We start from the raw sequence: 14,021 nt of genomic DNA, 5'->3' as shown, positions 1-14,021 counted from the left end.
TGCATTGGTGGATGGCTGGCTCAGATGTGACGATGGATCCTCAGAGGCCAGCAGGTCCTCTGAGGAATCGCCCTCCACAGTCACGGCGGTCGCAGATGGCCCTGCAAGAGAACAGAAAGCAATATTAAGCGTGTGGACAGATGTTGAGGTGCTGCAGATGCCAAGTGATGCTAAGATCATTCGCTATCATGAGTGTTAGATTTCTGTCACCAGCCACTTGTGCGCTCCCAGGCTCTGCGTCCGTCACGGACAGGCACTCCAGTGTCCGGTTTATTTTGAGTGCCCGCTGCTCCGCATCTGTTAATGCCACCTGGTGTGGCGGGCCCCCTCTGGTCCTTGCCCTCTCCCTGGCATTCTGGTATCTCTTCGCCTATCAAGGCAAAACACAGAGGCATGATTGAGTGGTGATTGCATGGTGATCCGCTGCATGCATTGGTGTGGGTGGGGGTGACCGTGAGGGAGATGCATGGGAGGGTGTGTGTGAAACATAGCCATGAGATTGAATGAGGATTGGGTTGCATGGTAGTATTCGGATGGGAACTGGGGTGGTGAGTACGTGCAGGCAAGGTGAGGATGATAGTTGAGTGGATGTGAGGAGTGATGCGAGAGTGTTGCGGTGTCAGTGCAGAAGGGGTTGTGCGGTGGTGGAGGTGACGTGGAAGACGGAGTGTGCGAGAATGCGTAAGTATACTCACTTTGGCTGACCTGGTTAGGTCATTAAATCTCTTCCTGCACTGCACCCAGGTTCTGAACACATTGCCACTGCTGGTGACCTCCTCGGCCACCTTCAGCCAGGCCTTCTTGGTGGTGGAGGGAGGGCACTTCCTCCCATCTGATGGGGAAAAATATTTCCCTCCTGCTCCTCACCCCATCGAGCAGCACCTGGAGTGAGGAGTCAGAGAACCTTGGAGCACCCTTGCCTCTGGCCTGCTCCATACTCCAAAATTGGTTGTTTGCTGCAGGAGAAGCTTTGGAGGACTGCCCCTTTAAATAGGGCTCCTCCTGCTGACAGCCTGTGATGCGGGTGCGCAGTCCGCCCGCTGCGCGGCTTTCCAGTGCGAAACCCGGAAGCCAAGGTAACTGCCTACAATTAGGCTGCGATCGCTTGCAGAGTACCCCGAATTCACTGGGCGAGTTAACCACGCGCCCAGTCGACGCCCCCCCCCCCCCCCCCACTCCCGGCTGCCAATCCGCCTCCCTCCTAAAATCGACCCCTTTACGTCCAATCCTTCAATTCCCTTGTTTTACTTGACATGTTACATACGAACATACGAATTAAGAGCAGGAGTAGGCCATTCGGCCCCTCAAGCCTGCTCTGCCATTTGATAAGATCTTGGCTGATCTGATTGCTCAGCCCCTGAAAGCGGCGCGAGACCTGGTGGGAGAATGAGCAACAACCCTACTTTCCTGTCTACCTACTATAACCTTTGACTCCCTTGTTAATCAGGAATCTATCGAACTCAGCCTTAAAAATATTCAATGACCCTGCCTCCACCGCTCTCTGGGGAAGGGAGTTCCACAGACTCACTATCCTCAGAGAAAAAAATTCTCCTCATCTCTGTCTTAAATGGGAGATCCCTTCTTTTTTAAACTGTGTCCCCAAGTTCTAGTCTCTCCCACAAGACTACCCCTTCCACTCCCCTCAGGATCTTATATGTTTCAATAAGATCACCTCTCATTCTTTTAAACTCCAGTGTATACAGGCCCAACTTGTCCAAACTTTCCTTATAAGATAACCCCCTCATCCCAGGAATCAGTCGAGTGACCCTTCTCTGAACTGCCTCCAAAGCAATTATGTCCTCACTAAAACTGCACACAGTATTCTAGATGTGTTCTCACCAATGCCCTGTACAACAGTATCAAAACATCTCTACATGTATATTCCATTCCCCTTGCAATAAATGGCAACATTCCATTTGCCTTCCTAATCACTTGCTGCACCTGCAGACTAACTTTTTGTGATTCATGTACTAGGACACCCAGATCCCTCTGTACCTCAGAGTTCTGCAATCTCTCTTCATTTAAATAATATACTGCTTTTTTATTCTTCCTGCCAAAGTGGACAAGTTCACATTTTCCCACATTATACTCCATCTGCCAAATTTTTGCCCACTCACTTAACCTATCTATATCCCTTTGCAGACTCCTTATGTCCTCTTCACAACTTACTTTCCTACCTACCTTTGTGGCATCAGCAAATTTAGCAACCATACATTTGGTCCCTTCATCCAAGTCATTGATATAGATTGTATATAGTTGAGGCCTAAGCATTGATCCCTGTGGCATTCCACTTGGGTCATTTTCAGGTTGGCAAGATGTAACATTTATGCCTACTCTCTGTTTCCTGTTAGTGAACCAATCCTCTATCCATGCTAATATGTTACCCCCTACACCATGAGCTCTTATTTTGTGTAGTAGCCTTTGATGTGGCACCTTGTCAAAAGCCATCTGGAAATCCAAGTACACCACATCCATAGGATCCCCTTTATCCACATTGCTTGTCACTTCCTCAAAGAACTCATAAATTAGTCAAACACGATTTCCCTTTCACAAAGTTGTGTTGACTCTTCCTGATTGCACTGAGATTTTCTAAGTGCCCTGCTATAACCTCCTCAATAATAGATTCTATCATTTTCCCAATGACATGTTAAGCTAACTGCCTGTAGTTTCTTGCTTTCTGTCTCCCTCCTTTCTTGAATAGAGGAGTTACATTTGCTATTTTCCAATCTGTTGGGACCTTTCCAGAGTCTAGGGAATTTTGGAAAATTAATCCCAATGCATCTATTATCTGTGCAGCCACTTCTTTTAAGACCCTAGGATGAAGTCCGTCAGGACCTGTGGACTTGTCAGCTTTTAGTTCTAATAATTTTTTCAAAACCCTTTCCCTGGTGACTGTAAATGTTTTAAGTTCCTCCCTCCCTTTGACCTCTTGATTCATAATTATTTCTGGCATGTTATTTGTATCCTCTACAGTGAAGACGGACGCAAAATATCTGTTCAATTCATCCGCCATTTCCTTATTCTCCATTATTAATTCCCCAGACTCACTCTCTGGAGGACCAATGCTCACTTTATTTACTCTTTTTTTTCCTTTTTAAATACCTGTGGAAACTCATACTATCTTCTTATATTTCGAGCTAGCTTTCTCTCGAACTCTAATTTCTCCCTCATTATTATTCTTTGCTTTTTTTTTATATTCTGTCCAATCTGCTGACTGTTCTTCCAATGTTCAACCCTTTATCATCTGTTTCCATAATATGGAAAATAGCTTGCCTTATGGTCAATTATCTTGTATTCTGTGAAATTTCAAACTTTGTTAACTGTTATGGACCCATTAATCAGATTCATGTATGAACTGTTATATTTGAAAGTCCTGATTTTCATGAGAGGAAATGGCTGGCCAAAATGTTGAAGAATGTAATCTTTAGCATCTTTAGAGTAGGCTACTCTTATTCAAAACTGCAATGTGAAATCATTTGCCACAGTTGAGTAAGTTTCATTCATCTCTCTGTATGACACTAGGAGGCATCCCATCATAAGCAATAGGACCGAGATAAGAATTAACTGAAGCTAACTCGACCTGTTTGAATCGTAATTCTTGTCAAATAGCTAGGAACGTTGTCACCCCATATGAAGGACACTGAGTAAGAATGAGCACTGTCTGTGGGGTAGTAAATGAGGGTGGGGGAGAGGGAGTAGGGCTGGCAACCTGATGTGAAATTAATACTAACTTTTGCATTTATCTTATAGATTTAAATCGGAGCATAAATGCCAGTTCCAAACAAATATCAGATGAATACCTAACTACTGAGGATTCATTCTGTTTATCTAAAGCAGGTTAGTACTTGAGAGTGATGAGATTTTTAACTTAACGTTTCAGTATTAATTAATGCAGGAAAGCTAGAAATGGCACAGTGGTGAGTCCATTGCAGGTATGTACACAATTTCCCCACATCTTCAATCATTTCATCATGGAGGAGCCATGGAATTTCTCTATGGAGGCAAGAATAATGTGATGGTTAATTACTTCAGACTGCATACATGCCTCCCAGTGGTCAGGTGTACAACACTACTGGTAAACAGTCTGTAATTCATCCAGTTAGTGGGGAGAGGTACATGCCATGGACACAGCTCAGGAAAGAAGGAAAAAGGGAGAACATTTTATTTTCTTTAAAAAAAAATTTGGAAAATATAAATTCGGAAAAGCTGTACCTATACTTTCAAGACTATCCCTGATTTTTTTTTTACACTTCATTTATGCACTCCGTTGGAAACCAATGTGCTTCCTATTTCCAGTGTAATCTGGATTCTGAAGGAACACTTAACAGGATCAGTGTTCGTTGGAAGAGCTCAGAGACCTTAAGTGCCAGTCAGCAAAGATTTGAAAGCAATAGATAAAACCTCATACATCAACTGAAATTCTTTGCTAATTAACGTATGGAGACTATCTACTAGGTACTTGGGTTTTGAGAAAGTATGTCATAATTTCATGAGCCTTAATCTTAAAAGTCTTGCATGTAGAACTTTAATATCAAATATGGAGGTGAGTAGAGTCATAGAGAGTTATACAGCACGGATAGAGGCCCTTCGGCCCATCATGTCTGCGCCGGCCATCAGCCCTGTCTACTCTAATCCCATATTCCAGCATTTGGTCCGTAGCCTTGTATGCTATGGCATTTCAAGTGCTCATCCAAATGCTTCTTGAATGTTGTGAGGGTTCCTGCCTCCACAACCCTCTCAGGCAGTGAGTTCCAGACTCCAACCACCCTCTGGGTGAAAAAGTTCTTTCTCAAATCCCCTCTAAACCTCCCGCCTTTTACCTTGAATCTATGTCCCTTTGTTATAGAACCCTCAACGAAGGGAAAAAGCTCCTTAGTATCCATCCTATCTGTGCCCCTCATAATTTTGTACACCTCAATCATGTCCCCCCTCAGCCTCCTCTGCTCCAAGGAAAACAAACCCAATCTTCCCAGTCTCTCTTCATAGCTGAAGCGCTCCAGCCCTGGTAACATCCTGGTGAATCTCCTCTGCACCCTCTCCAAAGCGATCACATCCTTCCTGTAGTGTGGCGACCAGAACTGCACACAGTACTCCAGCTGTGGCCTAACCAGTGTTTTATACAGCTCCATCATAACCTCCTTGCTCTTATATTCTATGCCTCGGCTAATAAAGGCAAGTATCCCATATGCCTTCTTTACCACCTTATCTACCTGTTCCGCCGCCTTCAGGGATCTGTGAACTTGCACACCAAGATCCCTCTGACCCTCTGTCTTGCCTAGGGTCCTCCCATTCATTGTGTATTCCCTTGCCTTGTTAGTCCCTCCAAAGTGCATCACCTCGCACTTTTCCGGGTTAAATTCCATTTGCCACTGTTCCGCCCATCTGACCAACCCATCTATATCGTCCTGCAGACTGAGGCTATCCTCCTCGCTATTTACCACCCTACCAATCTTTGTATCATCAGCGAACTTACTGATCATACCTTTTACATTCATATCCAAGTCATTAATGTAGACCACAAACAGCAAGGGACCCAGCACCGATCCCTGTGGTACCCCACTGGCCACAGGCTTCCAGTCACAAAAACAACCTTCGACCATCACCCTCTGCCTTCTGCCACTAAGCCAGTTTTGTATCCAAAGTGCCAAGGCACCCTGGATTCCATGGGCTCGTACCTTCTTGACCAGTCTCCTGTGGGGGACTTTATCGAAGGCCTTACTGAAATCCATGTATACCACATCCACTGCGTTACCCTCATCCACACGCCTAGTCACCCCCTCAAAAAATTCAATCAAATTAGTCAGACATGATCTTCCCTTGACAAAGCCATGTTGACTATCCCTGATTAATCCTTGCTTCTCCAAGTGGAGACTAATTTTGTCCTTCAGAATTTTTTCCAATAATTTTCCTACCACTGATGTAAGGCTCACTGGCCTGTAGTTCCCCGGTTTCTCCCTACTCCCCTTCTTGAATAATGGTATTACATTAGCGGTTCTCCAGTCCTCTGGCACATCCCCTGTGGCCAGAGAGGTTCTGAATATATGTGTCAGAGCCCCCGCAATCTCCTCCTTTGCCTCACACAGTAGCCTGGGATACATTTCGTCCGGGCCTGGGGATTTATCCATCTTTAGGCCTGCTAAAACCGCCAATACCTCCTCCCGCTCGATGTTAATATGTTCGAGTATATCACAGTCCCCCTGCCGTATTTCTATGTCTACATCGTCCTTCTCCATAGTGAAAACAGATGCAAAAAATTCATTTAGAACCCCTCCTACATCTGCCGGCTCCACACACAGATTGCCATTTTTGTCCCTAATGGGCCCTATTTTTTCCCTAGTCATCCTCTTACCCTTAATATACTTATAAAACATCTTAGGATTTTCCTTTATTTTGCTCGCCAGTGTTATTTCATGGCCCCTCCTTGCTCTCCTAATTTCTTTTTTAAGTATCCCCCTGCACTTTTTGTACTCCTCTAGGGCTTCCTCCATCTTTAGCCTTTTGTATCTGCCAAAAGCCCTCCCTTTTTTCCTAATCCATTCTCGTACATCCCCTGACATGCAAGGTTCCCTGGAGTTCTTGGAACCACCCTTGACCTTTACGGGAACATGTTGCCATTGTATGGTCTCAATCTCCCTTCTGAAAGACTCCCATTGCTCCGATGCGGATTTTCCTACTTCTAGTAATATTACAACTAAGCTGATCATACCAAGCTCTGTGCTCGGTGTTATACTTTAGGTTTCTTTTACCATTTTACTCTTTTGCTGGCTGCTCTTGTAGTTAAGCGCCAGCTCCCTGTGTCCGACTGAGTGAGTTCACTTAACCTGATGATATTTAGGTAAAATTCATAGCATGCCCAGCAAACAAACAGTGATCCATTTTCATACAATATCTCTGCTTCTCGTTCTAGCCTATGCTTTCATGGGATTTTACTTTTCTTTGGGAGAGTTATATTACACTAGACCTTGTGATAGGCTTTACCTGACAAACAAATTTATTGAACAGTAATAGAACAAGTTAATAGTAGCAGTTACGTGACATATTTGTATAGTGGACGTTAAGCTCAGCTAACTCTTCATTATAATAGAAAATAATTTCTAGTTTCTATGCTAAACTATACTTTAATTTTCATATGTAATAGTTCCTTTTTCTTACCAAAGCTACCATGTTCAGCTGACTCTCATCCAAGATTTCAGATAGTTCCTTTTCAAATACTCTAGAAAGACTTGTTAATTTTATAAACAGTTACCAGGGTCTTGTGGATTTAAATATCTGTCCTTTAAGTTCAAAATCAAACATATATTTGGACAAGTCATACAGTATGCTTGTATTTGAATTGAATGGCTTGGTTCCTCCCTTGGACATGTTTTCAGACTAACTGACTTGCAACAAAATGAGCTGGAGCATTCTGCTGTAAGTGAACTTATTTTTAGCCCTTTATGTACTATGACAGAATGAAAGAAGCCAATATTAAGTTAAATTTTAGACAAAAATGTTTCACAGCACGTGAAAATGTAAGAGAATTCAAAAGGACCTGGACAAATTAAGCAAAGTGACTAAGGACTGGATGGTGGATTTTCATGTAGACAAATGTAAGGTGATGAAAAGTGGAGCTAAAGTATATTCCTGAGCTCCTATGATGGTTCAGTAGATAAAGCAAAGCTGAGTTGCACAAACTAGCAGGTTTCATTCCTTCTCTGTGTTAAGTTAGTTGATCTTGGCTGGGATGGCAGTGCAGGTGCTACAATTGCTTTTGGTGCCCTGGGCTAGTGAGGAAAAAAAAATCATCTGGCAAGGCTCTTGTTTCTGATCAGTATCCAGTGAGTCCCTGCTGGAAAGTAAATGTGTGCAGATGTTGAGTCAGGCTTGGCTGTAATACTCTCATGGCTGAATAGGACTATCTCGGCTCACACATGAAGAATAGCCACTTGGGCGCAGTGCATTGGAGAATGACTGGTGTCTTTGGAACCTTACCCCAGCTTGAATCAGCTCCTTCAGGAAAAAATGGTGAGAAAATGGGAGGAAAACATGATATCTATTAGCAGACATGGCAGGGAAACAATTTGGCTGTAATCACAGAGTGTTTCAAGTTGCCAGTTAATTCAAAGCTGTCATGAGAAAAGTGCGAGGACAGACCCTGAATGTTTTACCACAAGTCAAAATGAGTTATTAAAACCTTGTCATCAAAGAGGCTCCATTTGTAATATTTTGTGCAGTTTTGGGCATGGTTCTTCTACCTGTTTTATATGTATTGTATATACCTGGAATTTTTTTAACATGCATTTTCCCTTCCTTTTCCTACCAATTTTCTCCCTTCTCTTACATAGCAAGTGTCCGCGGGCATTCAACCACATTAGACTTCACAGTCGAGTCCAATCCTGTCCTCACCCTGACATCCATGTACGCACTTTCATTGGAAGTTGCTCGATAGTTAGGAAGGGGGTATGCGAGCTGATTTTCCCCTTCTTATCCCCAAGGCTCTGAGGCCCAGTGACAGCTAACTTAGCACAGGCTAGGGATTGAACCTGGGACATCCTTGGTCCTTATGCCTTGGCCACTCACTGCCATTTACCAACTGAACCGTTGGTAGTGCTCTCAACAGCTATGATGAAGATTATGTGAGCAGTCTGCTCTCCATGGATGTTACAGGATTCTCTAAATAACAGTGGCATGTGGGAGAGAACTGAGGTGTGAATGTATGAAGTTTGGTAATTAACTTATCAAGCCATATAAATACTGTGACTACTAGTGGCTGGGTATTCTGCGGCGAGTGACTCACCTCTTGACTTCCCAAAGCCTCTCCACCATCTACAAGGCACAAGTCAGGAGTGTGACGGAATGCTCTCCACTTGCCTGCGTGGGTGCATGGGAACATCACCTCCAAATTCCCCTCCATCACACAACATCCTGACTTGGACATATAGCGCTGTTCCTTCATTGTCACTGGATCAAAATCCTAGAATTCCCTACCTAACAGCATTGTGGGAGCACCTTCACCGCACGGACTGCAGCGGTTCAAGAGCAACTAGGGATGGGCAGCCTTGCCTACGTCCCAAGTATGAATATTAAAAAAAAATGTGATTAAGAATGCTAGAGGATATTAGCAAATTATCGGAATGGGCAGGTAGGTGGCAGAGGCAGGTCAATGCAAAGAAATGTGAAGTGGTACATTTTAGGAAAAAGAATAGTGAAAGGAATGGTAAGATCATTAAGTGGGTAGGAATTGACCCAGGAGTGCAGATGTATAGCTCTTTAAAGGTGGGAGTGCAGATAGAAAGATCATAAAAAGGCAAATGAGCTTCAGTTATATACAATGGGGTATTCAATATAAAAGCAAGGAAGTGATATTGAATTTGTACAAGACATTGGTTAGGCCACAGTAGGAATATAGAGGCAGTTCTGGGCACCCTGTTATAGGAAGTATATTTGAGGCATGGAAAAGATACAGCAGATTCACTGAAATGAGAGGTTATAGTTATGAAGAAAGACTTGAAAAATTGGGGCCCTTTTCACTGGAACTGGGTGTTAAGAGGGATAGTCAGGGTTTTCAAAATTATGAAAGGTTTTGAGAGGTTAAACAGTAAAAGATTGTCTCCATTGTTTGGCAGATTGGTAACTAGGAGGTTAAGATTGAGGGTTATCAAAGAGGAATGTTTTCACACAGATGGTTATTAGAACATGGAATGTTTTGCTGTAAGTTTATAACATTTTAAATGGAATTAGATGAGTGAGTATTTGAAAGGAGGAATATAAAAGAATATGGGGAAAGAACATGGAAATGAGCCTAGAGTATATAGCTCCAGTAGGAGAGATAGCACAGGCATGGGTGCAGTGAACTCAAATGCAGCTGACACCTCTGATTTGCTGGATGTTTTTTTCTTCTAGAATTACAATGATATGAAATAGATGTGGAACAACATATTGACTGGCTACTGGATTTCTGTCCCGATGTCTTGTGTTAATGACTAATAATTTATTGAGGTGATGATACAGGTTGTTTAATTGCTGTTTAATTACCCACATTGGGAATTTTATGGACCAGAAATATAACTGCTTTTAAATGGTGATAACAGGTTACAGAAACTAGTCAGTAAAGTTGTTGGCAGAGTTTGGATCAGTCTTTATTTGATCCTTTTTTTGGGATTAACGTATGCACCAGATGTTGGGAAATTACAGAACTAGTCTGTTCTAAGAATTACTGACAGCTCCTTCAATGAGACTGTACTTGGCAACAAAACACTGACTGTGTGTGAACAGAGAAGCACGTCCATTTCCCACATTTATTTACTGGACTTGAGTCATTTGCATGGACAGCAATAAGTCCATATAATGTAAATATTTTGCTTGCAATATTGATGCTATACTAATGCTGATAAGGATTGATCCCATTGAACTGACTGTAAAAAATATTTTTTAATTTAAAATCCTGCTCTGGAATGCTTTCTAATACACTGGAGTCTTGCATTGGGTCCAGCCTATCCATTGAAATGATACATTTTTTTTATTCGTTCATGGGGTGTGGGCGTCGCTGGCGAGGCCAGCATTTATTGCCCATCCCTAATTGCCCTTGAGAAGGTGGTGGTGAGCCGCCGCCTTGAACTGCTGCAGTCCGTGCGGTGACGGTTCTCCCACAGTGCTGTTAGGAAGGGAGTTCCAGGATTTTGACACATCAACGATGAAGGAACGGCGATATATTTCCAAGTCGGGATGGTGTGTGACTTGGAGGGGAACGTGCAGGTGGTGTTGTTCCCATGTGCCTGCTGCCCTTGTCCTTCTAGGTGGTGGAGGTCGCGGGTTTGGGAGGTGCTGTCGAAGAAGCCTTGACGAGTTGCTGCAGTGCATCCTGTGGGTGGTGTACACTGCGCTGGTGGTGAAGGGAGTGACTGTTTCAGGTGGTGGATGGGGTGCCAATCAAACAGGCTGCTTTGTCCTGGGTAGTGTTGAGCTTCTTGAGTGTTTTTGGAGCTACATTCATCCAGACAAGTGGAGAGTATTCCATCACACTCCTGACTTGTGCCTGCTAGATGGTGGAAAGGCTTTGGGGAGTCAGGATGTCAAGGGCAGTCACTCTCACCTCACCTCTGGAATTCAGCTCTTTTATCCATGTTTGGACCAAGGGTGTAATGAGGTCTGGAGCCGAGTGGTCCTGATGGAACCCAAACTGAGCATCGGTGAGCAGGTTATTGGTGAGTAAGTGCTGCTTGATAGCACTGTCGAAGACACCTTCCATCACTTTGCTGATGATTGAGAGTAGACTGATGGGGTGTTAATTGGCCAGATTGGGTTTGTCCTTTTTTTTTTGTGGACAGGACATACCTGGGCAATTTTCCACATTGTCTGGTAGATGCCAGTGTTGTAGCTGTACTGGAACAGCTTGGCTAGAGGCGCGACTAGTTCTGGAACACAAGTCTTCAGCACTACAGCCGGGATGTTGTCGGGGCCCATAGCCTTTGCTGTATCCAGTGCACTCAGCCATTTCTTGATATCACATGGAGTGAATCGAATTGGCTGTAGACTGGCTTCTGTGATGGTGGGGATATCGGGAGGAGGCCGAGATGGATCATCCACTTGGCACTTCTGGCTGAAGATGGTTGCAAACGCTTCAGCCTTGTCTTTTGCACTCACGTGCTGGACTCCGCCATCGCTGAGGATGGGGATGTTTACAGAGCCTCCTCCTCCCGTTGTTTAATTGTCCACCACCATTCACGACTGGATGTGGCAGGACTGCAGAGCTTTGATCTGATCGGTTGGTTGTGGAATCGCTTAGCTCTGTCTATAGCATGTTGCTTCCACTGTTTAGCATGCATGTAGTCCTGAGTTGTAGCTTCACCAGGTTGGCACCTCATTTTTAGGTACGCCTGGTGCTGCTCCTGGCATGCTCATCTATACTCCTCTTTGAACCAGGGTTGATCCCCCTGGCTTGTTGGTCATGGTAGAGTGAGTAAAATGCTGGGCCATGAGGTTACAGATTGTGCTGGAATACAATTCTGCTGCTGCTGATGGCCCACAGCGCCTCATGGATGCCCAGTTTTGAGCTGCTAGATCTGTCCTGAATCTATCCCATTTAGCATGATGGTAGTGCCACACAACACGTTGGATGGTATCCTCAGTGCAAAGATGGGACGTAGTCTCCACGAGGACTGTGCGGTGGTCACTCCTACCGACACTGACATGGACAGATGCATTTGCAACAGGTAGATTGGTGAGGACGAGGTCAAGTACGTTTTTCCCTCGTTTTGGTTTACTTACCACCTGCTGCAGGCCCAGTCTGGCAGTTATCTCCTTCAGGACTCTGCCAGCTCGGTCAGTAGTGGTCCTACCGAGCCACTCTTGGTGATGGACATTGAAGTCCCCCACCCAGAGTACATTCTGTGCCCTTGCTACCCTCAGTGCTTCCTCCAAGTGGTGCTCAACATGGAGGAGGACTGATTCATCAGCTGAGGGAGGACGGTAGGTGGTAATCAGCAGGAGGTTTCCTTGCCCATGTTTGACCTGATGCCATGAGATTTTATAGGGTCCAGAGTCAACGTTGAGGACTCCCAGGGCCACTCCCTCCTGACTGTATATCACTGTACCGCCACCTCTGGTGGGTCTGTCCTGCCAGTGGGACAGGACATACCCAGGGATGGTGATGGAAGAGTCTGGGATGTTGGCTGAAAGGTATGATTCTGTGAGTATGGCTATGTCAGGCTGTTGCTGGACTAGTCTGTGGGACAGCTCTCCCAATTTTGGCACAAGTCCAAATTACATATACAAATTACAAGTTTGGTCATGAGGGATAGCTGTTTTCATTATCAGTGCTGATTCTGAAAACCATAAAAATCTGTCCTAGGTGATAATTTTGCCAATCCATTTTTTCCCAAATCCTACTCTGCCAATAGGCTGTGGTAAGGCTTTGCCAGCAAAGTGGGCGCAGCTGGCAACTGGGCAAGCAGTAGTTAGAACCATTGCAGTGCCCTTAGGAAAATCTAGATCTTGCTTGCTGAGGGTACATATATTTCTCAAAATTCATGATTCTGAGCCTCAGTTATAATTATATAAAAATGTTTTCTTTTCATATATTGCTGCTATTCAAGAGTGTTGTGTTTTAATGTGTTTTAGAAGGTTGTCGAGAACTGGATCGCAGCCAGAAGAGAAAAACAAGACCCAGGTAATTTATGTGCCCTAAATAGTTTTTTAAATATCTAATGTTTATGAAAATAATAGAGCATTTTATATGCTCTGTGTACTTATGGTGTTCTGAAATGCCCCGTGCATTAGATTATCTCTCTGATTTACTGTTATCTCAAGCGCATTTATCAACTTAGGCTGGGTCCCAGAGCGAGCTGAACAAATGTAATGGCCAAGTTAAGTGAGCTTTGCAAATTGGTTGGAAGGCTAGCTGCATAAAGTAGTACTTGGAATGAAACTTGTTTGTCAGGCAAATCCCATACACAATGCACCACTCTTAATTCTAGCTGATTTTTTTTTTGCACTTCATTAAAGCCTGGCGCTGATCGTTTAGACATCAGTTTTTACTACACATGTTTTTCTAATTTTGTCACTTAAGGGGTAGAAATCTGCCTTGGGCTGCAGTGCCAAATAGGTGGAATCACGTCGGCCACCTCTTACACGTCCCGCTTGATATTCGGTCCTATTGAAGTCAATGGAACTAAATATCAGGTGGGGAGTATAATGAGCGGCATATACAAAATCACCCATCTCTCACTACGGCCCAAGGTGAATTTCTACCCCTCGCTGCGTGTCGTGGTGCGCAGGGCGCCCCCTCGCTGCGTGTCGTGGTGCGCAGGGCGCCCCCTCGCTGCGTGTCGTGGTGCGCAGGGCGCCCCCTCGCTGCGTGTCGTGGTGCGCAGGGCGCCCCCTCGCTGCGTGTCGTGGTGCGCAGGGCGCCCCCTCGCTGCGTGTCGTGGTGCGCAGGGCGCCCCCTCGCTGCGTGTCGTGGTGCGCAGGGCGCCCCCTCGCTGCGTGTCGTGGTGCGCAGGGCGCCCCCTCGCTGCGTGTCGTGGTGCGCAGGGCGCCCCCTC

At 44.8% G+C, this 14,021-nt stretch overlaps 1 protein-coding gene across 3 annotated transcripts in view; it reads left to right on the top strand.

The window, feature by feature from the left end:
- reps2 (RALBP1 associated Eps domain containing 2) overlaps positions 1-14,021 on the top strand; it is a 226,124-nt gene that overhangs the window by 174,473 nt on the left and 37,630 nt on the right. For all 3 annotated transcript variants that reach the window (XR_010964378.1, XM_067992674.1, XM_067992673.1), the window contains exons 11-12: positions 3,751-3,837; positions 13,099-13,147. Coding sequence is in view for 2 of the 3 variants with exons in the window: in XM_067992674.1 (XP_067848775.1) it covers positions 3,751-3,837; positions 13,099-13,147 (136 nt within the window). In the remaining variant the exon portion in view is untranslated. The remainder of the gene's footprint in view (positions 1-3,750; positions 3,838-13,098; positions 13,148-14,021) is intronic.

This window comes from Heptranchias perlo, chromosome 11 (genome assembly GCF_035084215.1).
Source record: "Heptranchias perlo isolate sHepPer1 chromosome 11, sHepPer1.hap1, whole genome shotgun sequence".
Taxonomy (NCBI): Eukaryota; Metazoa; Chordata; class Chondrichthyes; order Hexanchiformes; family Hexanchidae; genus Heptranchias; species Heptranchias perlo.
The sequence above is the reverse complement of the archived record's forward strand: the minus strand, read 5'-3'. Positions and strand labels throughout refer to the sequence as shown.